This window comes from Suncus etruscus, chromosome 7 (assembly GCF_024139225.1).
Source record: "Suncus etruscus isolate mSunEtr1 chromosome 7, mSunEtr1.pri.cur, whole genome shotgun sequence".
Classification (NCBI taxonomy): domain Eukaryota; kingdom Metazoa; phylum Chordata; class Mammalia; order Eulipotyphla; family Soricidae; genus Suncus; species Suncus etruscus.
In genome coordinates, this window is record NC_064854.1 from 92,771,846 (window position 1) to 92,797,155 (window position 25,310).

At 37.0% G+C, this 25,310-nt stretch overlaps 1 protein-coding gene across 1 annotated transcript in view; it reads left to right on the forward strand.

The window, feature by feature from the left end:
* The first annotated feature begins 1,006 nt into the window (after window positions 1–1,006).
* LOC126013819 (protoheme IX farnesyltransferase, mitochondrial) overlaps window positions 1,007–25,310 on the forward strand; it is a 124,158-nt gene continuing 99,854 nt past the window's right edge. The window contains 3 exon segments of the mRNA XM_049777020.1: window positions 1,007–1,122; window positions 6,475–6,608; window positions 9,066–9,387. Coding sequence (XP_049632977.1) covers window positions 1,080–1,122; window positions 6,475–6,608; window positions 9,066–9,387 — 499 coding nt within the window. The 5' untranslated portion in view covers window positions 1,007–1,079.

A 25,310-nucleotide genomic window follows, 5' to 3' on the forward strand; every position in this document is an offset into this window, starting at 1 on the left:
TAGAAAATGGATATTATTTACCACATTAGTACCTCACAGTCTTCTCCAGAGTAGACTCTATTTAATATTATTTAGGATGAGGATACCCCCATTCTCAAAGAAGGGGATTAAAAAGCACCTCCAGGGAATTGCCTGATCCTAGTGGCCTTGAAACACTGCCAGGGCGGCCTTGTGTGAGTAGCACTACATTGTTGGCTGCACAACAGGGTGGGCCTAGCACCACCTATTTTAAAAAACTAACTATTGCTTGTGGAATTCTTACGAAAATTCAGGTCGAAGGGAAAGTTGCTGAGATCTGCTCTAGTAATCACAATAATATGCTAGAATCTACACATGCTTCTAGAGATCGGATTGTGTAGGGGAAATACATTGTCTAATCCTCTCAAATAATCTTATAAACTATCATTATTAACCACTTCGTAGACGAGGACAAATAATTTACTCAAGTACCCCAGCTGGTGAAGTCTGGATTCAAGCACAGATAGATCTCCATGCATTTTCCGCATAGCTTAAACACCGCACACCTTTCGATCTTAGTTAAATTAATGATTCTGTTCCCAGCGTAGCGCGGAGACAAGCGAACTCGAATTTAGGCAACCTCAAATTGATCAGTCCTTCCACTTGGCAAAAAAACGAGTACAGCTCAAGTCCCAATAAGTCATCAGACGGCATGACCGAAGCTTCTACGAGAAAGAACCATTTCCTCTGAGTTCTCCGGTCGCCAACTTTTAAATGGCCAGAAAGCATCTCGCAATCAGACGCAGCCCCGGCACGGAGGCAATCGGATCCCGCCTGAGGCTGCTAGAGAGAATCTCGGATCCCATTCGCTGCGGGGGCTCGGTCTTGCCTTCCAGGAGTTAGCGCACTAACTTTCCCCAAAGAACCTCCAAGCTCAGCGCTGTCAGCCCGGCCGCCAGCCCGCAGAGCTTTTTGCCGCGGCTAGCCGACCGGAAGTAGAGACCGGAAGTGCCCGCCCACGGAGGTGGAGGGCGGGGAAAGAAGATGGCGGCGCCCAGCAGCCGGTGAGGAGACCGGACACGGCAATACTAATACCCTGGAGGCGGCCGGAGATTTGAGCTATGGCCCCATCTCCCCACACTCTCTCGTCACGCCTTTTGACAGGTACTGCGCCTGCCCTCAGCATGGTTAGGGCCTACTCTCTCGTGGCCACAGTGTGCGAGGTCTGGCTGCAACCTTGGGAGCCAACCTTGGCGAGGTTGGCCGGGCACCTGGAGGACAAGTGACCTTTGCGGGAGCCTAACGTGAAGAGGCTTCGGAGTTCGAATCTGAGCTTGTACCGCGGCCCCCCGGGTTCACAGCCATCTGGGTTCCAGAGAGTAGGGGGCTGGGGGGGCTGCACGTGGAGAGCCTCCAGGTTTTCCAAAGTGGAGGCTGCAGAGGAGCATGGCCCAGCAGGAGCCTCCCTCACCTTCGTCCTCATCTCAGAGCCTCGGCTCTAGCCACTGGCAAGTCCGGAGGAGGAAAGCGCTGGAGCCCTGGCGCCGCGGGAAAGCTTACCGTGACAACTGGCAACACTACAGACGTGACCACGCTTGTCTTAAGACCTGGGCTTTTTCCTCCCGCTGTGGTCCCAGATGCAACTCTACTTGAAACATCCTAAGAACCGGGCCGAAGCTCGAGTGCATTTTTTTGGTCCTTGCCAGTACTTTTATTTTCATTTATTATTATTATTATTATTATTATTATTATTATTATTATTGTTGTTGTTGTTGTTATTATTATTTGCGGGGCCTGACTACCGTGTTTATTTTCATTTATTTGTTTTTTGGGTCACACCCAGCAGCGCTCAGGGGTTCCTCCTGGCTCTGCGCTCAGAAATCACTCCTGGCAGGCTCGGGGGACCATATGGGATGCCAACCACGGTCCTTCTGCATGCAAGGCAAATGCCCTACTTCCATGCTATCTCTCCGGCCGCTGACTACCCTGTTTAAAGTAGAGCACCCTGCCAATCTCCTCTAAGAGCACTGTTTTTTTTTTTTTAAAAAAAAAACAATGATCAGCTTGTAATTCTATTACTTCTTATTATGTGGTTGTTTTATGTTGTTATTGTTGTTTTAACTAGAATAAAACTGGCGGTAAGGACTGTTTTCTGTGGTTCACCTCTATAGCCCCAGTGCCCAGAAAGAACAGTTTTTGGTCTATGTTATTGATTCTAAATTTGTGAATGAATACAATTGGACCTGTTGGAAATACTAAAGTGGGGGAGGAGGACATTTACTTTGCCCTAGATTACAGTAACTCATAGAAATTAGAGTAATATTCTTCATACTGGAGATCCGTCATTTTTTTCAAGCCTCACCTATCAGAACTGAGATCCGCAGCAACTAGTAATCTTGAGCACTGCGACTGAAATATCTTACCTTTTTTCCCCAATGTAATATTACTATTAAGTCAAATTATTTGACTTTTTTGGATTTGACTTTTCTATTTATAAAATGAGGCAGTTAAACTACAAAATCTTCAAGGATTCCTCTTTTTCATAGAGTGAGATAAAAAAAATGGGCTGCTTAAAGTTTTTCTACTAAGGACACCTGTATGAAATAGCACTGTCAAGACTACTTATAATTCACAATTTTGTGGCCTCCACTTTCATTGACCCAACAAGGGTCAACCTATAGATTCAGAAACTAGGAATATAACTGTGGGAAATGGGAGTGCAGATGAAATGATGGTTGCAATTTGTCATTTTTAAACGTTGGGGATTAATAAAAGCTTCATTTTATTTATTTTTTTGTCTTACTGAAGTTTTCCTTTGTGAAAACAATTATTTTAAAGGTCTGTGATTCTTTTTAATTCTTTGTTATCCGTGAGTGCTCCTGTCCTTGATCCTGATTTAGATATTGTTTGTCTTTTCTTTTTTTCTTTCTTTTTTGCCAGGGATTGTTTGGGAGGTGGGGAGGTGTAGACACACCTGGCTGTGCTCAGGTGTTATTACTGACTCTGAGCTCACAAATTACTCCTAGCAGACTACGGGATCATGTCGGATATGGAGGATCGAACCCGGGTCTGCCTCTCACAAGGCATATGCCCTCCCCTCTGTGCTACAGCTGAGGCCTAGGAGAACTTTTTTTTAGTGCTGTGATTGTCATATATTTGTATGGAGATTTTTCTAAGGTGTGTTCTTTAAACTGGTTGTTTTCCCATCATTCAATTTTGTGTTTTTTTTTTAACTTTTTATAACTCACTTGGCTTGCTTAGAATTCCCTGTTTCAGGGGCCAGAAAGATAGCATGGAGGTAGGGCATTTGCCTTGCATGCAATAGGGCAGTGGTTCGAATCCCGGCATCCCATATGGTCCCCTGAGCCTGCTAGGAGCGATTTCTGAGAATAAAGCCAGGAGTAACCCCCAAGCGCTGCTGGGTGTGACCCAAAAACAAAAAAAAAATGAGGGGAGGGGTTTGTTTTTGCACCAGCCTTGCAGTGCTTGGTGCTTACTCTTGAATCTTTGCTCAGAGGGTTTGGGGAACAATATGGGGTGGTGGGAACAATCCTGGGACCACTGCATGTAAGCCAGATTGCACATTAATCTTTCCAGCTTCATATCAGTATTTTTATAAAACGCTATTTTAGAAGGAATTAATAAGCTTCTTATAACAAGGAAAACAATCTCCAAAAATACTTGCCAGTAAGTAATTTGTATTACTTATGATTTATATAGAAAACCTACTACATATGTCTGAGTTTACCTCACTAGCTTTCCCAATTAAAAACATTTGAGAATAAAATTACAATGTATATGTTATTTTATATATTTTAAGTATATTTTACTGAAATACCTTTTAATTCTAGTTTATTTCATAGAAATGTGACATTTTTGACTAAAATATTTTCATTATTTAAAAATAAAAATTTCTAGATTTTTTCCCTTTCTACTATTAAAAGTTTCACATTCAGGGCTGAAGGGTTAAGGCATTTGTCTTCTATGTGGCCAACACTGTCTCAATCTTGGCACTGCTCATGATCCACAAACATTGCCAGTGATGATTCCTTAGCACAGACCCAGCAGAATGCACCATGGAGATGGCTCCTAATTCTACTCTCACTCTCCAAATAAAATTTTACATCAACCCTTTCAGTCTTCAGGTATTTTCCAAGATGGTTCTTGCTCTTCTAGTATTAGGCATGTCTGATTGGACCAAACAACTAAAAACTGATTTGAAATTACACTCAGAAAAACAAAACAGTGAAATCTAGACATTTAGATCCTTCTATCACAAAAAAAACAATCGAAAGTGTGACTACATAATCATTAAAAAATTAATAAATAAAGTTAAATTTTAGAACACTGGTTTTGGAGGAAATTTTAGTCAGAAGACTGATTTTGTCATTATAGGCTAACACATTCACATATGTGGGCCCAGAGAGATAGCTCAGCGGTGTTTGCCTTGCAAACAGCCGATCCAGGACCTAAGGTGGTTGGTTCGAATCCTGGTGTCCCATATAGTCCCCCGTGCCTGCCAAGAACTATTTCTGAGCAGACAGCCAGGAGTAACCCCTGAGCACTGCAGGATGTGGCCCAAAAACCAAAAAAAAAGAAATAAAATAAAATAAAACAAACAAAACACACACATTCATATATGTAAAAAATAATCATTTCATAATAATTAGGTTTGAAGAAAATCTCTTAGGGAAGTAAGTCTAAGATAATTTCTGTGTATTCCCAACACTGATAGATTTTTCCTAGAGTCTAAATAAAGTAGCTGGAGGGGCCAGAGTAGTAGTGGTAGGGCATTTGCCTTGCTCCCTGCTGACCCAGGATGGACGCATATCCGATTCCCAACATCTCATATAGTTCCCTGAGCCAGGTGTGATTTCTGAGCACAGAGCCAGGAGTAACCCTTGAATGCTGCTGGGTGTGGCCCAAAAAACAAACAAACAAAAAAAATAACTGGAAATACTGTCGTTAGACATTATTCTTATATTGAAGGCACTCTACTAGGTTATACAGCGAGGGTGATAAAGGAAAGTACCCGATGTCAAGAAACCTGATGGTAGAGACAATTTGCCTGAAAGAGTGCCTTGAAGAAAAGAAGCGATAAAGTAGTTGAAAATTTTCTATAGTTTGATAGAGTTGAGTCAGGACACAAAGTAAGGAAATAGAATAAAAGATGAACAGATTGTAAAATGTGTAATCTACTTAGCTCAGGGTAAGAAGAACTTCGGTGGCAGTATATCATATCTGAATATTGGGGTGAAAATTGTATATTCTAATTGGCTTTATGGAACTCAAATTAGAGAGGAAAGGAAATTGCTGAGGACGGAATGACTGGCTTAAATCCTTTGAGTTGTAAACTGGTAAGGGTGTGTATTAGGAATGGAAAGAAGCATTTCACAGTTTATTGGACTTGAGAATAAAGGAAGATGAGTTCAAGATGTCTTGACAGCTTAACTGGGACTTGGTTTTAACTCCAATGATGAGCAAAGGGTTAAGAGTAAAGTTATTCCAAGTGTTCATCTATGAGATCATACTAATAGACATTGAAAAAGTATAATGACACTAGAAATGGGTTGAATATTAGAAATTACCTTATAATTGCATTTGCTTAGGGACAGATGATAGTGATCACTAACTACACAGCTGCCTTCAAGTGGCAGGCACAGTAAGAAGAGACAATTCAGGAAATTAAGAAGAAAGGTTTCATAGATCCTTTATTGTCCTAGGAAGCACAGAAGAAAGACTTCAAAGTAAAGATTTTGTTGTTTTGTATGCTGGAATGACATGAAGGCCTAAGGAAGAGACTTAGTGAAAATTGAAAAGTTGGGGCCGGGTAGGTGGCGCTGGAGGTAAGGTGTCTGCCTTGCAAGCGCTAGCCAAGGAAGGACCTCGGTTCGATCCCCCGGCGTCCCATATGGTCCACCCAAGCCAGGGGCGATTTCTGAGCACATAGCCAGGAGTAACCCCTGAGCGTCAAACGGGTGTGGCCCAAAAACCAAAAAAAAAAAAAAAAAAAAAAAGAAAATTGAAAAGTTTAATAAAATGATTAAAAGCTAAATTCTCACACCAAAAATAATTTCTTTCTAATTAGACTTATAATTTTATTGGGAATTAATTATTTTCTCTTTTAAGCATGTTAATCTTAAGTTCATCTACCAATATGCTTATTACTTATTGAGAAAAATAATAGTTCTCATTTTTCATTTTTTAAAACGTAAGCTAGTTTATATGTTCTTCTTTGGAAGATTTACAGTGTGGTCATTTCTGTACTTAATGTAATAAAAATACAATTATACTAAATAGAAAAATTTCTCTAGTCCTGCTTAAGAATTATGCTAACTTAAGTAGGGCTGATAATTTGCAGTTTTTGACAGGTTATATTCAATCATTTCAATCATCAAAAATCTAATCCAACTAGATATGTTGTGCTTTAGTGTGGTGATTGTTTTTGCTTTTCTGTGGGTACAGTTATCAAGGTAGAAGTATCAATTATTAATACTTTCCCCCTTCTTTCCTTAGGTTGGGTAGGAGGATGTGTATGGTATCTGGAAAGGAGAGCTATACAGGAATCTCCTCACAAGTTTATGCATCTTTTCAGAAGTGCCAATAAGCAATGGACTACATTACAGCAGTTTACCCTCCTAAAGCGCATGGTATGTACAAAGACCATCCTTAATCTACTGCTACTACATTTGCTTTCTCTGTAAGAGGGAATTTCAGACATTGCTAGTATACAAGACGTTGTAAGAACTCTAAAAGAACTTTTATTTAGTTCTCTTAAGTTTATACAAAACGTTCATCCCTTGCTTTGATTATTTTGAACTTAAACCAAAAAATCCTGGCATATGAGATTTAAAGTATGATCCTGAATTTATTGGTGACTTTTTTGAACAGAGATTGGAAGCTTCTGGCTTTTTTTTTTGACTAGGCTAAAATTAGGAAAAGATGAACTTTTAATGCATCTTTAAAACAGCCATTAAAGTTCTGTTTATTTGTTAATGCCAAAATAATTGCTTATAAAACAGAATTGCTCTCCTGTTTTCATTCAGCAGCACTGCATTTGAAAGTTATTTACGGGGCCGGAGTGGTGGTGCAAGCAGTAGCATGTTGCCTTGCACGCGCTAACCTAAAATGAAGCACAGTTTGATTCCCCCAGTGTCCCCAAGCCAGGAATGATTTCTGAGTGCATAGCCAGAAGTAACCACTGAGCGTAACCCGTGTGGCCCAAAAAGCAATAAATAAATAAAGTTTTACATATGCAGTTTTGAATAGGGCTATTTAGTTTTCTAAAAATGCTTGGCATTTTAAAGTGGAATTGATGATATATCTCCATCCTTTTGACAACCTTTTTTTAGGTTGACTTCATCACATTTTGGGCTTATTTAATATGACCACTGAGGGCATTTGCCATTTTCTCAAATAGAGAAGGATAGTTTTTTGGTTTGTTTTGGTTTTTGGGCCATACCCAATGGTGTTCATGGCTTATTCTTATTTTTTTGTTTGTTTGTTTTGGGCCACACCCACCACCCTCAGAGGTTATTCCATGCCTTGCACTCAGAAATTGCCCCAGGCAGGCTCTGGAATATATGGGATGCTAGGAATCGAACCTGAGTCCTTCCTGGATTCTCTGTGTGTAAGGCAAATGCCCTACAGCTGGTTTGGGCTATAACTCCTGCTCTTCCCACATGGTTTATTGACTGTTTATTTGCCAAAGACCACTCCTGTAGCTCAGGAACCGTAGTGAATGCTGGGGATTCAATTTATGTGGACTGCATGCAAGGCTAATGCCCATAATATTCTAGTCCAAGAATGGTGTGTTTCCTATGGAGATGAGAAATGATAGCTATAAACTCATGTTTATAAAATAGGCATGAAAGAATACCAAATTCATAATCTGAATTCCTGTTTGACATTTCTCTTATTCTTCTAAACTTAAAATACCACTTTACCTTAAAATCTTAATATATAAATCATTGTTGATTTTTTTTTTTTTGTTCAGGATTAAGGACAGTGGACTTTGGGGGAAAAAATCAAAAGTGTGTGCTCTTCCCATTTTATCTAAACACAACCTTCATATATTTTATATTTATAATTATTTTCTCTAGGACTTGTTTGTCTAAGACAAATTTCACTTTTTTAATATAATGGTAAAGTTATAAACTAATTGCTATGATAGATGACTCCAAGTCTCAAACTATAAATAATTATTGTTGATTCCTGACTGATCAGTTTATTTCTATTCATCTTCTTCATCTGTAAATTTAAAAGGAAATGCTAATAACTATCCATCATCTTTAATAACAGTTGGGATTAAAAAAGAAAAATAGTACATAACCTATATGATAAATAAAACTGTATAAAGTGCCACACAGGGGCCACCATAACAGCACAGCGGTAGGGTATTTGCCTTGCACGCGGCTGATACAGGACAGACTCGGTTCGATCCCTGGCATCCCATATGGTCCCCCAAACCAGAAACGATTTCTGAACACCTAGCTAGGACTAACCCCTGAGCGTCACCGGGTGTGGACTAAAATCCAAAAAAAAAAAAAAATGCCACACAGACTTTAGTAGTAATTACTTGTTGCTGGTAGGTTATAGAAACTAACTTTAAAATACATATCTCTTTTCACACACACTATTGTAATATCAGTTAGTCCTAAATTTTGTTCTGCCATTGAACATTTTTTTGTATTGTTTCCTTGAATCATGGGAATCATGAAATGTCAAGAGCTTAATTTGATTCTTGATATAGAAAAAAATTGTTTTGTTGGTACTATTAAACTTTCATTTTCTGGTACTATAGTTGGGGAATATTCTAAAGGAGAACTTCATCTTTAAAAAGTAAATTCCTAATAAATTTTGGAAACCATAGAATTTGAAAAACTTGCTTGTCTTTAAATGTATTTTATTTCTTTGTATATCCATGCAAAAAAAAACCCATATTCATGTAAAAAAGAATCCTCTAATATTAGTTATTTAATTAACTATTATTTTAATACTTGAAATCTTTTAAGTATCATAAAAGCTGGATATTAGTGGAAAGTGTTGACTTAACAACCTGTTTAAGAGCATCTTGGTCTTGTAGTGATGTGTACTTTTTTAATTAGTATGTCACACAACTGAACAGAAGTCTGAACCAGCAAGTAAGACCAAAGCCAGAACCAGTGTCATCTCCTTTCCTTGAGAAAATTTCTTCAAGTCAAGGCAAAGCTGATGTATACGAAATAAGACCTCTTTCACCCCCAAGCCTACCTTTGTCCAGTAAGACAAATGAAAAAGAAGTACTTGAACTAGAATCTGCTTCAATAATTGAAAGCTCAGTTGAAGTTGGAAAACGGACAGGAGATGAAATCCAGTGGAAGGAGATGAAACTACATGTGGATAATTTACCAGGAATTTTGGCTCGACTCTCCAAAATCAAACTCACAGGTATTCTTTGCTTCTTCGTATAGTTAGTCTTACTTGACACTTTATTTTCAGTCAAACAAAAAATTAATTTTGTTTTTTGCTTTAAAAGAAATCTTAAAATTCTAAGTCCACAAAGTATTTATCTCTCTTAAATGACATTCTAAGTAAAATTTTCTGAATTCTATTTGTACCAAATTATGAATAGTATTGAAGTAAATGTATTATATTTAAATTGTCTTTGATTTACCGTTAAAGTAGGATGTTTATTTTGCTTATTTTCTATTTTCTTTGTATTTTTAATAACTTTTATCAGTAAGAGTTCCATCTGTTGAGTTTTGGAACAGGAAAAGTATACTATTGTTTATGGTATATAGTGAATCCACAGTGATTACTGGAACTTACAGTTTATTGGTATGATCTGATTCTTTTCTTTTGGTGTGTGAGGCACACGTGGCTGTACTCATGATACTTGCCAACTCTGTTCTCAAGGGTCACTCCTGTCAGAACTCAGGGGACCATTTATAGTGCCAGGGATCAAACCTGGGTCTGCTACTTGAAAAGCCAGTGCCTTACTCTCTACTGTCTCTCTGGCCCTGTTTTGATTCTTATAGGTTCTGTAGGATTATTCCAAATAGGTGGCCATTTTTGGTTCTCCAGAGAGCTTTGAGACTATATTTTTGGCTCAAATTTTAGTAAACTGCCCCAAATTTTATTGAGTGTATTTGGTTATTAACTCATGTCATTTAGTTGTTACAAGTACATGTTAGTCAAGTAAAGCTTTATTGTTAGTACTACTTTTTTATTGTCATTGCTATAATACTGCTATTGTTATAACCCACTAACAAACAAAACTTAAAAATAACTTAACCCAGCTAAGGAGATCATTTAAAAAATTACCCTTTGAAAGTTATGTTCTGGGCCATCCTTCAGACTTTCTACCTTTTTAAATGGAAATTAAAAAAGGAAATATAATGTATGAATTATAAAGGTCAACTAGGATGGAAAGTAATAAATAGTCTCGTTAAGTCTCTATTAGAAAATATAATACAAATGAGATAGAGAGGCTTTTGAGAGTAATAAGAATCAGGAAAAGAGTGATTCTTTGTTGTTATTCTCTAGGTTGAGCTATAGTCAAATGTATCATAGTATAAGTAGTTGGGTTAATTAAAAAACTGCTGTGGAAGAGTTATTGAATAAGAAAGAAGCATCTGTCTTATGTTTTCAAATGTAAATTACTTATGCAATTTTTGTTAGAATTTAGGTAATAATATTTACCTAAATTTATAAGTTTATAATATTGATGTACAGTTATTGCAGGCTATTACCACTCCTATGTGCCCATGACTCTTCACTACTGTAATTAAGACAGTCTTCATTTTCCTTTACTACTAATACCCACTGTTAGTTGATAAGTATTGTAATAAAATCAAAGATTCTTCATTGTTTTGTCTATTCTCCTGTTTGTCTCTATATTCCATAGATGAGTGAGATTATGCAGTGTTCTTCTTTCTATAAATTACTTTGCATCGGACCATGTTACCTTTTTTTGTTTTGTTTTTGTTTTGGGGCCACACCCAGTGGTGCTCAGGGGCTCCGGGGACCATATTGAATTTCTGCTATCAAACCCAGGTTTTTGGCCCTGCATGCAAGGCAGATGCCCTATCCAATGTGTTATCACTCAGGTCTTAGTGTTGCAATTTTTCTTACACAGCTGCATCATATTCCATTGTGTACATATCCCAGAACTTTCCTATCCATTCATTCATTGTTGGACATTTGGGTTGTTTTCATATCCTGGCTATTGTACAAAGTTCTACAATGAACATAGATTGCATACATATCTTTTGAACAAATATTTTTGTGTTTGAGCAATGGAATTGCTGGGTCATATGGGTGTTATCTTTTTTTTTTTTTTTTTTTTTTTTTTGGTTTTTGGGTCACATTCGGCAGTAGGTTACTCCTGACTCTACACTCAGAAATTGCCCCTGGCAGGTACGGGTTACGGGTGACCTAATGGGATGCAAGGCAAACGCCTTATCTCCATGCTATCTCTCTGCTCCCGGGAGTTATTTTTTGAAAGGAAGTAAAACTAAATTTATTAAAAAGTAATGATATGCTTCCCTTGAGTTTCTCTTGCCAATTGAACTATTTACAATATATGTTTTTAGAGTTTGTTCCAATGACTACACTGGAAAGAAGAAATTTGGATAAGGATCACAAGAGGCTTTGGCGACTTAACTTTGTTTAGACTTAACATAGGTCAATAAAAGCAGACAACTTTTTCTGAATGACATCTGTGCTGAATAACTGCAACACATTTTCTGAGACCAGAACATAAAAACATTTTTAGACTCAATAGATTATGCTGTTGATGGCATTGATATGAATTATTATCAATGTATTTATATATTTTTCCTTAAGAGTATAGAATGTTGATTCAGGGTATTTGTGTTGTTTTGGTGCCACACCTAATTGTTTAAGACTTATTCCTGGCTCTGTACTCAGGTGGTACTTAGGGGACCATAAGCAGCATCTGAGATTGAACAGTAGTCAGACCACACGGAGTTTTTCATTAAAAGGATGGAAGGGGGCCCGGAGAGATAGCACAGCGGTGTTTGCCTTGCAAGCAGCCAATCCAGGACCAAAGGTGGTTGGTTTGAATCCCGGTGTCCCACATGGTCCCCCGTGCCTGCCAGGAGCTATTTCTGAGCAGACAGCCAGGAGTAACCCCTGAGCACCGCCGGGTGTGGCCCAAAAACAAAAACAAAAAAGGATGGAAGGACCAGAGCGGTAGCACAGTGGAGAGGGCATTTGCCTTGCATGTTGTCGACTCAGATTTGATCACAGCACCCCTTGTGGTCCCTGCCAGGAGTAATTTCTGAGCGTAGAGTCAGTAGTAACCCCTGAGTGCTGCTGGGTGTGACCCAAAAACCAAAAAAAACAAAAAAGGATGGAAGATCTGTTATATGTATATATGTATTTGTTATATATTTCTTGTATAGTTTTAGTCACTTTATTGTGATGTCAGATATGATATAAAGGATTGTCCACATTTTTAGAATTAGCTCAGTAGAAGTAACTTACTGAATTTTGAATTATATTTTCAAATACTTTAGTGATTATCTTTTTTTTCTTTAGTGATTATCTTATTAAATGTTAAAGTATCATTTTTATTTAACTAAAAATTTTTTAATATATCTTCATTTAAGCACCATGATTACAAACATGTTTGTAGTTGGGTTTCAGTTATAAAAAAGAAAGTTGTCTAATACCCACCCCTTCACCAGTGCACATTTTCTGCTACTAATGTTAGCAGTTTACTTCCTGCCCTGTTTCCTTCCCTCCCCTCACCTGACCCTGACAGGCATCTCTCTCTCTGTCTCTGTCTCTGACTCTCTCTCTTTCTGTCTCTCTCTCTCTCCATTGTTTCCCTCTTAACACTGTGGTTTACAATACTGTTACTGAAGAGGTATCATGCATGTAACTTTACCTTCTGTCAGCACATTTCCACCTTTTATTGTCATCGTGGTCTCTTTTCTACCCTAACTGCACTTCCTTGTCCTTTGTGGCAAGCTTACTATCCTCCATGCCCTCATGATATTATTATCATACTTTCTTTTTTTTTTTTTTGGTTTTTGGGTCACACCCAGTTGTGCTCAGGGGTTACTCCTGGCTCTACGCTCAGAAATCCCTCCTAGCAGGCTCGGGGGACCATATGGGATGCCGGGATTTGAACTGATGACCTTCTGCATGAAAGGCAAACACTTTACCTCCATGCTATCTCTCCGGCCCCATACTTTCTTTTTTTTTTTTAATATCCCACAAATAAATGTGGTTATTCTATGTCTCTCTTCTAATTCATTTTGCTCAGCATAATACTTTGCATATGCATCCATATGTAAGTAAAGTTTATTATTTCATTTTTTTCTAACAGCTGCATAGTATTTCATTGTGTAGATATACTAGGTTTTTACCCACTCATCTGCTCTTGGGTACTTGGGTTATTTCTAAATTTTGGCTATTGGGAACTTTACTCCAATGAACCTAGGAGTACAGATGCCTTTTCTGCATTGTGCTTTTGAGTCCACAGATTATATTCACAGAAGTGTTATTGATGGATCATATGGGAGCTCAATTTCTTTTTTTTTTTTTTGAGGAATGTCCATATTGTTTTCCAAAACAGACTGAACCAGTCGACATTCTACCAGCAATGAACAAGTTTCTTTCTTCCTGCACCTGTGCCATCAGATGTTTGTTCTTGTTTTTCTAGATTTGTGCTTGTCTCTATGTTGTGAAATATCTCATTTTTTTACCCCTCTCTCAATTCCATATGCTAATACCTGGATGGTTAGACCCACTTATAGCTGGGAGGAGTCTTCAGTTAGTAGAGCAGAGGGCAGATGAGGCAAGGATGCAGATACAGTCAGGGCCATGGAATTAAAGTAAGCTGACTCCTGATACTTCCACTGACTGCCTTCACCATTACCATGCAACCTTCAGACCAACCAGCGTAGGGGCTACAGGTGCTGGGCAGAACCTAGAAAGGCCTCACCGCCCCCCACCCTAGGACTCTATATTTAAACAAAACTCAGACTTTTGATTTGCATCTCCTTGAGGATTAATGATGTGGAACATTTTTTATGTGTGTTTATGTCATCTGTATTTCTTTGAGGAAGATTTTGTTCATCTCCCCACTTTTTGATGGGGTTACATGATTTTTCTTCTTGTTAAGTTCTATTCCTGCCTTATGTCTCTTAGGTAGTAACCAATGTGGATTCGATACCTGGCATCCATATGGTCCCTGAGCCAGGAGCGATTTCTGACCACAGAGCCAGGAGTAACCCCTGAGCGCCACTGGGTGTAGCCAAAAAAAACCAAAAAATAAAAAATAAAAAAAATTTTTAGAGGTAATGCAAACAAATAATTTAATACTCATTTCAATGTATTATAAAGGTTCAAGAAAGTTTATTATTTTTCTGTAAGTATGCTTATAGTTTTGTGAGTATGTTGAACTATTTTATAAAAATGGAGACACAATATACACATTTTCGAATATTTGCTTTCTTTCCTTTATAGACTACCATAGAAATGCCTTTTAACTAGTATAATTTAATTTGCATCTATTTATTTTTTTAGGTTTTTTTATTTGGTTGGTTTTGTTTTTTTTTTAACTTGTGTCAACACATAGGAATATAAATATATTTCCTGAAAAGGATTTTTAGCTCTTTCTTTGGGGGTAAATGCTATATAGTGGAATTGCTGGGTCATATGGAAGTACAATTACAATTTTTTTTTTGAGGAGTGTTGTTTTTAAAAAGTCTGGGCTGGAGTCGGAGAGATAGCACCTGGTAGGGCATTTGCTTTACAGGTAGCTAGCTAATCCAGGCCAGAAGGTGGTTTGAATATCGGCATCCCATATGGTCCCTTGTGCTTCTGTTCTTTGTTATGTATGTTAATCTTACTAGTATAAGATGATTGTTAATTGGATTTGCATTTCCCTGATGATTAGTGATCTAGGGCTTTATTTTTCCTTTTGGCCATTTATGTGTCCTCTCTGAGAAAGGTTTTGTTCATTTTTCTTATTTTCTTTTCCACTCTCCATTTTCTTGATGTGGTTAATTTGGATTTTTTCTCTGTGAAATTCTAACTGTACTTATAGATCTGAGTTCGAACTCTGTATTCTCATATGATCTCCTGAGCACTGTACTGTGCAAAGTGGCTGAGCACAAAGCAAAGATTAACTCCAGAGCATTGCTGGTTGTGGCCACAAACAAAACAAACAAAAACAATAAAAACCAAGTAAACAGTGCGGTAGTAGAGTAAGAACAGATAGATACTCAGAGCAGTAGACTAGTATTGAGAGTTCAGAAATAGATCCTAGGTTTGGGGGCTGTTTTTGCAGTTCACAGTATTCTCTGTGTTTGTGTTCTGAATCAGTAGAACAAGAAACCAAATGGAGTCACGGGAGAAGGTGCATAAAGACCAGGGGGGTTGAGGAGTTTTTTGGATCTTTCTGAGCCAGCTTCCAGCTTCTAGCTTCTAGCTAAACTGAGCTGCTTTCCCTGCGTTGTTTTTTTTTTTTTTTATTAGCCAGACTTAACAAAGAGTTAACAGTGGTAATTCACTGAAGGGCTGGTTGATTTACCTAAGGGTACTTATATTAATTAAACTTAGTTTGGTTCCTAATAAAGGCTGGGTGGGTTATTACAACTTAAAAAGGGTGTGAGGGGGGAAAGGAAAAGCAAGGAGTGATCTAAGAATCAAAGACAGATGTCTATACTTAGGTACATGGACAGTTAATCTTTGACAAAGAGGCAAAAAGTATGAAGAGGATCAAGGAAGGCTTCCAACAAACAATGCTGGGTTAATTGGTCAGTCACATGTAATAAAAATAAAAGTAGATCTGTTTCTAATACATACACAAAAGTCAAATATAAATGGAATAAAAACCTCATTAACAGCCCTGAATCCATAATAATATCTAGAAAAACAGGCAGAAAACTCCATTGAAGCTAGAGGTATCTACAAGATTCAGTGCCTTGGGTGAAGCAAACTAAAATAAAGATAAACAAATGAGATTACATCAAACTAAGAAGCCTCTACACCACAAAGAAAACCATGACCAGAATAAAAATACACCTGAAAGATTAAGAGAAAATATTTGCCCACCACTCATCTGATAAAGATAATTGACAAATAAAGGAGTTTGCAATTAGGAGTCTCAAGAATATTGTCAGCACACATTATTTTTCTCTTTTATTCTGTTATTTTTTAAACTTTTATCTTTTGTTCTCACGTCCTTGGATGGCTAACACCATAATGTATTCTGGACAGAAAGGGTGATAATGTAGAAATGCAGAAACCTTTTAAGAATTTGCCCTTTTGGCTGAAGAAAGAAGAGGGCTCTTGCCTGTGGCTGATCAGAGTTGGATTCCTGGTACTATGTAAGGTCCCCTGAACACCACCAGGGGTGATCCTTGAGCATAGAATCAGGAACAGTATAGTCAGGTATGCCATTCCTCCCCAGCATCGCCTTTTTTTCCTTTTAATTTGAGAAATAAATCTCTCCTTATAAATCTTTGTCTAGGTCTGTGCAGTGTTGCTACCTCAAGCTACAAGTAAAGTTGTAAAGTATAGCATACTTTAAAAAATATTAAAAAGCATAACCAGGGGCCAGAGCAATAGCACAGTGGTATGGCATTTGCCTTGCATGCTGCTAACCTATGACGAACCTCAGTTCAATCCCCTGGCGGTCCTATATGGTTCCCCAAGCCAGGAGCAATTTTTAGCCAGGAGTAACTTCTGAGTGTCACCAGGTATGGCCCAAAAAACAACAACAACAACAAAAAAAGAAATTAAAATAAAAAGCAAAAACATTGAAAAATCCAGCTAGTTAACTTTAGCCAACTTCTCTGTGCTTAAGAGGCTATCTTAGTTATGCATTTCATCCCTCCTTTACCTCCTCAACACTTCATTTCTACTCTTTAGTTTGCCTCTTGGATTACTGCCACACATATATGTTTCTTATGTAGTATATTTAAATGAAGACCAATTTGTAGCTCAGCTCAACATTTACTTTTCCAGTAAAAGTAGTGGTTGTAGTGGTTATTAATGTACATTGATCTGTCAGCAGTTTCTCCCTATTTTCTTGAAAATCACATACAGATTTGAGGGGCCGGAAAGATAGCACAGTGGTAGGGCATTTGCCTTGCATGTGCCCAACCCTGGATGGATCTGGGTTTGATTCCCGGCATCCCATATGGTCCCCCGAGCCTGCCAGGAGTGATTTTTGAGCGCAGAGCCAGGAGTAACCCCTGACTGTGTTCGGTATGGCCTAAAAACCTAAGTAAATAAATAAATAAAATAAAACAAAACAAATAAAAAAGAAAAGAAAATTATATACACGTTTGAATCTCCTGATACAAACATACATATATATAAAGGGAATTAGCAGTATTGGTCTGTACAACAGAGGAAAGACAACAAGTATGAAAAGTTTAGAATGGTAGTGAACTGTCATCTAAAGAAAATGAGCTGCTATGGAACGTTACTTTTTAGTGTCATTGATTACACCTGAACACTACTGTCAACTTGTAGACCTTTATAACCTTTGATGGCTCTAAAACTTCTCTTTGCCTTTTGATAATAGAGAGCTCCTTTTGTGATGCAATTTATGTCTTCACCTCCATAAATTCTTTCACTTTAGGTCTGTGGTGGGACACAAGACTATTCAGGGATGAACAGATCTGATGTAGGAGGTCTCAGAACATACTCTGAGAGACTCATACCCAGAGCAGTCCTTCAACATCTTTTCTTCTTCCACTTTGCACTTTCAGCAAACTACCATCCCTTTTCACAAACAGAAATTTAGTTTGAGTTTTTAATCAAGTAAGAAATCACAAGTTTGAACTAACTCAGTTTACCTGAGATCTCATCCGCCATTACCTCTTCTTTCCTCTGCCTATTCCTGCCATTCTGTGTTGACCTCAATCATATTGATAGAGAGGATCATCAGCAAGATACCTGAGAATCCTTTTAGATTGTACAAGGACAAACTGATCTCTCTTTTACAGAGGAAAACAAATGATTGCTTTTAAATCCTCAAGATCAAAGTTATCCAAATAACCTAATTATCATTGTCAAGGGCCTAGTTTCCAGTTCAAAAGCTAAATTTGACAATATTTTATTAAGGTTAAAGAACAAAACACAGAACTGAATTTTAATATATACCTTACATTTATAAGGTTATCTCTTTATTAGAAAAGATTTTGCTCAATTATTTTAGAAAACTTTTCTAAAATGTATCATAAAGCTTTACTAATAGCTATATATATTTTGTTTGTTTGTTATGTTTTTTGGGTCACACCTGCAGTGTTTTTTTTTATATATGTATGTCCATTTTTTTCTTTATTTACAGTGATACTTTAATCTGAATTTCTCATCCTAAGTAAAAAGTACCCAGATAGCTTATGTACTTGTTATTTCTTCTTCTTGATTTATTTATTTTATAGATTTTGGGTTTTTTGGGCCAAAAAAACAACACCACTTAGGATTATTTCTGACTCTGCACTCAAATCACTCTGCTGGTTCTGGGGACTATAAGCGATGCCAGGTATTAAACCCAGGTCAGCTTCATGCATGGCAAATCCCTTATGGGCCGTGCTATTCCTCTAATCCCTTCCTTCACCACCTCTCTCATTAGTTCTCACTATCTAAATTCCTGTTAATCCTTTGGTCTTCAGCATTGATATCAGTTTGATAAAACTTCTCTTTATTTTTCTTTCTCTTTCTTTTTTTCATTCTTCTACCCTGCTCATTTCTTTTATTTTTTTTAAATTAATATCTTCATTTAAACACCTTGATTACAAATTGTAATTGACTGTAGTTAGGTTTCAGTTATGTAAAGAACAACCCCCGCACCCTTCTACAGTGCAGCATTATCATCACCAATGTCTTCTTTAAAAATCCCTTCCAAACTCTTTTTTTTTTTTTTTTTTTTGTGGTTTTTGGTTTTTGGTTTTTGGGTCACACCAGGCAGTGCTCAGGGGTTACTCCTGGCTTGACACTCAGAAATCGCTCCTGGCAGGCTCGGGGGACCATATGGGATGCCAGGATTCCAACCACCATCCTTCTGCATGCAAGGCAAATGCCTTACCTCCGTGCTATCTCTCAGGCCCCACCTTCTGCACTCTTGACAGTGTACTTGACATTTGTACCTAAAGTGCCATCACACAGTTTTGAAATGCTAATGGGTTGTTTGAGTCTCAATTTTTGAGAGGCAGGAGTGCAAGAATCACAACTGTTTACTGTTGCATTTTCACTGACTAACCTATGCCATGCACATATTAATTGTTTAAAAAAATTGGAGACTTTAAAATTTGATAGGCATTTGTTTTATGGGAAATATATTTAGTTAATTATATGACTATAAAATGTTATTAGGTATGTAAGTGTTTATTAAAAATGAAGAAAATCTAAAAATAGATGATAAAATGAAAAAGCTCATATGGTTAAAGGAAAAACAAAAGTTCTATCATAGGATTTTACTGTGTTATATAATTAACATATATAAATAGATTTTATTTGTATATAGAAATTTTATTTCCATTTTCTAAATGCTAACTAAAAACAAACCAAATATTCCTGGTAAATTGCTATAGGGACCATACTTAAATGTTTTGCTTTAGTGGCTGTTGCTCAGTAAATTTGAAGTTATACATTTTAATTTGGTTCTAAGATTTTTCTGACCATATTTGGCAATTAAGTATATGAAAAGAAACAAGACAGGAAGCTTTCATACATTCTTAGTTTTGCAGCTGTGTTATTAAAAAAATCACTATGAAATTCTTATCTTTTAACTAGAAGTTACTATGGTTTGTAATCAGTTACTCCTGATTGATTTCCTTTAATGTGGCTGAAAAAAGAATACTGTCTTTCATCAATTGGCTTTTCATCAGAACTGAACAATAAGCATAAGAATTACTACCTTCTTTGATATGTATGTTAGTAAGATTGCTCTGTCAGGAGGTTCACAGAATGCTGCCAAGCCTAAAAAACTTAAATTAGAAATTGAACCATTTGAAGCTCACGGTGTTAATAGCAATGAAGAGAAAAGTAAAGATCAGAAGTACAATAATTTAATAAAACATACATGCTCACTTGAAAATGAGAAAAGACCTTATTGTTGCCTCTTTATTTAATTTAATTAATTAATTAATTTGTTTTTTTGGGCCACACCTGGTGACACTCAGGGGTTACTCCTGGCTTTGCCCTCAGAAATTGCTCCGTTGAGGCTGGAGTGATAGCACAGCTGTGTGCCTTGCACTCAGCTGACCCAGGATGGACCCGGATTCCATCCCCGGTGTCCCATATGGTCCCCCAAACCAGGAGCGATTTCTGAGCACATAGCCAGGAGTAACCCCTGAGTGCTGCTGCTTGTGACCCAAAAACAAAAACAAAAGAAAACAAACATATCTCATTTGTAAAATTTAAATCACAGTATTCACTGTACACTCCAAAAGATGAGAAATATCACAAGAAAAAAATTGAAATCTGTAGAAAATCTTCAATTCTCAGTTGGCCACTGGTTTTAATCTTATTTTTTGCATTTTGGGTTTTGTTGGGGTTTTTTTTTTGGGGGGGTGGACTCATTCAGTTGTTCTCAGTCAGGACTTATTGCTTGGCTCTTCACTTCAGAGATCACTCCAAGGACTCTGTGGACATTTAAGTGTCTTGCACACTGTACTATCTCTTCAGTACCCAGTTTTAATCTTTTTACCAATTTTTTTTCTAAGTTGATAATTATCCAAATTGATTTATTGGGGTTTGGTTTCAACATATTCTGTGGTGGTTGTGTGTATATCTTCCTTTCATTTAAATTTGTTCTGAAAATGGGGCCCGGAAGATAGCACAGCGGCGTTTGCCTTGCAAGCAGCCGATCTAGGACCGAAGGTGGTTGGTTGGAATCCCAGTGTCCCATATGATCCCCCGTGCCTGCCAGGAGTAACCCCTGACTACTGCCGGGTGTGGCCCAAACCCCCCCCCCCAAAAAAAAAAGAAAGAAAATTGTTCTAAAAATGAGTTTTTGTAGCACTTGTCAAAGAATATTTTATTTGTTTTCCATTATGGGCTTGACTACATTTCAACTTTGGATAAATGCATTCCACCCTGGGATTGTGTCTTTCTTTAAGTCACTAATTTTTTTTTTTTTTTTTTTTTTACTTATTGGCATCCTTAGTGTGACTTGGAACTATATATCAATATATATGAATTATATACTCAGATGTAATCAAATATCAATGCTCTTCGGTATTATGCACTTAATAAAAACGTTACTATGTCATTTAAGTTTATACAAAATTTGTATTTTGTATTTTTTGTTTGTGTTATGACATATATAACACAAATTAATTAAATAGCATAGGGCTATAGAGATAGTACAGGAATTGAGGCATTTAACTTGCATGCTGCCAACCCTGGTCAATCCCCTGTACTTCCTAGAATGACCCCTGACCATTCAGCCAGAAGTAAGCCCTGAGCCACCACCTGGTATATCCCCCCAAACAAACAAAAAACGTGACTATAAATGAAAGTCTTCATATTCTGTTCTCATAACCTTATTCACACCCTATTTTAACACAAACCTCTACACTTTATCTGAAGATTGTTTCTAAGCTTTAACGTAATGAACAGAAATGTTCAGAAATGTGTTTTATAATTATTGTTATCCACATCTGGGTAATTTAGATAGTAAGAAAGATGCATGGATATTTGTATGCAGATTTTTTTTGTTGTTGTTGTCAAAGTTCCTATAGGCATTGCTTTGAAATATAGAATTCTAAGAACTCTATTTTAATAAGTATTAAGATCATTGCTCATTGGGCCCTTATGCAATCCAGTCATCGCACTGTATCATAATGCCTGTAAAATATGCCACTCAGAATAGATGGGAATATTGAAGGCAAAAGTGGTTTCAGCATATAAGAGAGACCTGGCTTGGAGAAGCAGAGTTGGGACACTGTACTTGCATGATTAAGGTTATATTAAGAGCGAAAAAAATTAATTCAGTATTGCTGAGACGACTGAACTTGTAGACACTGTGAGGTATTTTAGGAAGTTTTACTAACGTAATTTTAGAGGCCTATCTAATAGATAGAGTTCTATAAAATAGGGATTAATAATTTCTATTAGCAATAACTTGCCACCAGATTCAGATATAACACCCACCTGAAATTTATAGAAATGATTTTTAGATCAGAAAAAAGATAAGAATAAGTTCACCTTGTCCATTTTTTTTATTTGTTTGTTTTTGGGCCACACCCAGCTGCGCTCATGGGTACTCCTGGTTCTGGGCTCAGAAATCGTTCCAGGCAGGCTTGGGGAAGCATATGGGATGCCAGGGATCGAACCCAGGTCCATCCTGGGTCGTCTGCATGCAAGGCAAATGCCCTACTGCTGTGCTATCATTCCTGCCCCCAATTTAAGATTTTATTGTTTTAGAGTCACTAAATTATGTTTCTTTCTTTGCTCTAATCACATATCCATTCCCTAATGAAGGCCTGTGGCTCCCCCTGCCTTGAAAAACACTTGCTTGTACCATTACCGATCCTTTCCAAGCCCTCATCACTTCCTCATCACTTTCTCAGCACACTACAGTGGCCTTGCCATGATATTCCTTTGTTTCAGTTCTCTGGCTTGCTGATTAACCTGTCTTTCTTAAATGGTAAGCTCATATGATAGGTTAGCAGTAATTTTCTTACTGCAAAGCCGGTTATAATAGAATTAGCAATTAAAAAGAATACAGATTTACTATTTTACATTTTCTCTAGAATTCCTGGTCTGATGGCTGGATTTTCTATCTAGGGTCTCATAAAATACATCAAACTTGGGGCTGTGGTTTATGCCTGAACTTTGGGTCCTCTTTTAGGTTCCAGGGTTATTGTCAGGATTTGTTTGTTTGTATCTCTCTCTGAGTCTTAGGTACCACCATCCATCAGCTGTTCTGCTACAACTGCTCTTTTTAACTAGGTTGCCCATAGCTCTTACCACATAACTTTTTTAGGATATATTTACTTTCTTTTAGGCTTGTCATCTCATGATTCTCATCCCCAATTCTTCTCACCACATCCCATCTATTATTGTCCAGTTTAAAGAATATTCTTCTATATACATTTTTAAAGAAATTAATATTTATTTCTGGAGAAGCCAGGCAGACAAGACATAGTCTTTGATAAATCTTGTTAATGCTGGAATATAAAATAAGTTGGCTCTAGCCAGTCTTCCATGATGCCATGTGATTAAAAAAAAAAAGAACACTGGGTGGAGTTGCAGTTACGTTGAGCTTGGGCCTAGTTTTAAGATTGCTTTAATCAGTAAACATCTGAACAAACTACTGTGAAATTTCTTTATGGGGAAGCTTGTAGTGTACTTGCTGGCCACGAATGGCCAGAGGATTGAAATGGGTCAGGCTTCACTGAGGTGGAGCTATTACTTTTCTTGAGTCCCCAGAATCTCTCTTGGGCCTGAAGTATACAATGAATCTTGGTCTGTGTTCAATTTTTCATGCTTCATTGGCAGCATTGATTTTGTGTTTGCTTGTGAAGGGATAGAATATGAGATTACCAAATAAAATATAATTTCAAGTGCTATTAATGAAAGAATATATTACATTCACTTTTAATGAGATCCTGGTGTTGCAGAGTGATTCCATGTAATGAATTCCAGGAAATCAATGAAAAGTTTAATTACAGTTGTGGCAGTGCTGTATGAGAATATTGCTTTAAGTCAGTTTTACTTGTGCAATTTATCAATTCTCTGTCTTTTTGTTTCTTTGAATTAACTGCTTTGATGAAGTTAGTATAAATGCGTTCTTTGTTAGCTTTTGATTATTTTTTTAGAAATGTTACAAATTCACAATTTTATCTATAATACAGCTCTTTTTTGTTCTATTGTTGTTTACAAATTAATGCATTAAATTTTTTTGCAAACCAGTTTGTTCTGTTAACACATTAAACCAAAACCGTTATTTGTTATATTGTTCATCATTTAAGCTTTAAGCTGAATAAAAAAACAAAATTCTTTCTTTGGATTAAGTTTTGCTTTCAAATCATTACATCCTTTTTATATTTCAAACACAATGAGGTTTTCTATTTTGTAACATTCTTATTTTGACAGTTTAAAGTCTGAAATGCTATTGTGTCCACCATATTGATATTTTCATATTGTTTTTATTTGTGTATAAAGTTCAGTACTAAAGGTGGATAAGTTGTGTCACAGGGGCATAAGTATGGGGCATTTTGATCTCTTTGTGCTGAGGTGAAGTAATAGTATGCACTAAGACCATAAGTTTGAACACCATTTTGAACAATGGTTATAATTATATAATTAGTTATATTATATATAATTATATATATATATATATATAGTTATATATATAATTATATAATTAGTTATAATAAATTATCAAAAGAATAATTTTATAATGAATAAAATTGGTTGATGAATTGCACATTATAAAATGTTTACAGAGATAAAGTAGTGTTTATTTTGTTTTATTTTTTGGTTTCTGGGTCACACCTGGCTGTGCTCAGGGGTTACTCCTGGCTCTATGCTCAGAAATCGCTCCTGACAGGCTTGGGGGACCATATGGGATGCAGGGATTTGAAACACCATCCTTCTGCATGCAAAGCAAACATCCTACCTCCATGCCATCTCTCCAGCCTCCAAAGTAGTGTTTATTTTGGTGATTTATTTATTTTTTATATACTTAAGAAACTTCCCATGGATTTTCTAAGGTTTTTTGGTTTTGTTTTGTTTTTTGTTTTTGCATCACACCTGGCAGTGCTGAGGTTTGCATCACTCCTGGCAGGACAGGGGACCATATGGGATGCCAGGGTTAGAACCACCATCTGTCCTGGATCAGCTGCATGCAAGGCAAACATCCTACCGCTGTGCTATCTCCCTGGTCCTGGATTTTCTAAGTTCTTTTAACTACTATTAGTAGTCAGTCTACTTCGAGTTTAAGGTTCAAAATCTTAAAATAGAGACAAGAATTTTTTATATCATTGCTGGAACCCCTCTTGATTGGACTTGGGAATCTCACTTAGTTTTCACACATGCAAAGTATGTGCTCTGTTATGGTCATGTCCACTCTGCATGGGTTTAATTGGTTTTGAGGAATAACCTGAGTATTAAGAGTCTTTAAAAAAAAAAAGAGTCTTCAACTATTAGCTTGTCACTACACACAGAAATATATGAGGAGTCATCTAATCTGCCAGTTGAGTACTTCAGAACAAAATGACTCATTCTAGAATAATAGCAAGTTGTCAGTATCTGCAATAATAAACAAATAAATAAACAACAAACTCTTTACCCCAAAAGGTGTTTAATCAGATTATTTTAAAATGAGATTTTTTATTTAAAATGATGCTTTCCTTGATGATCTT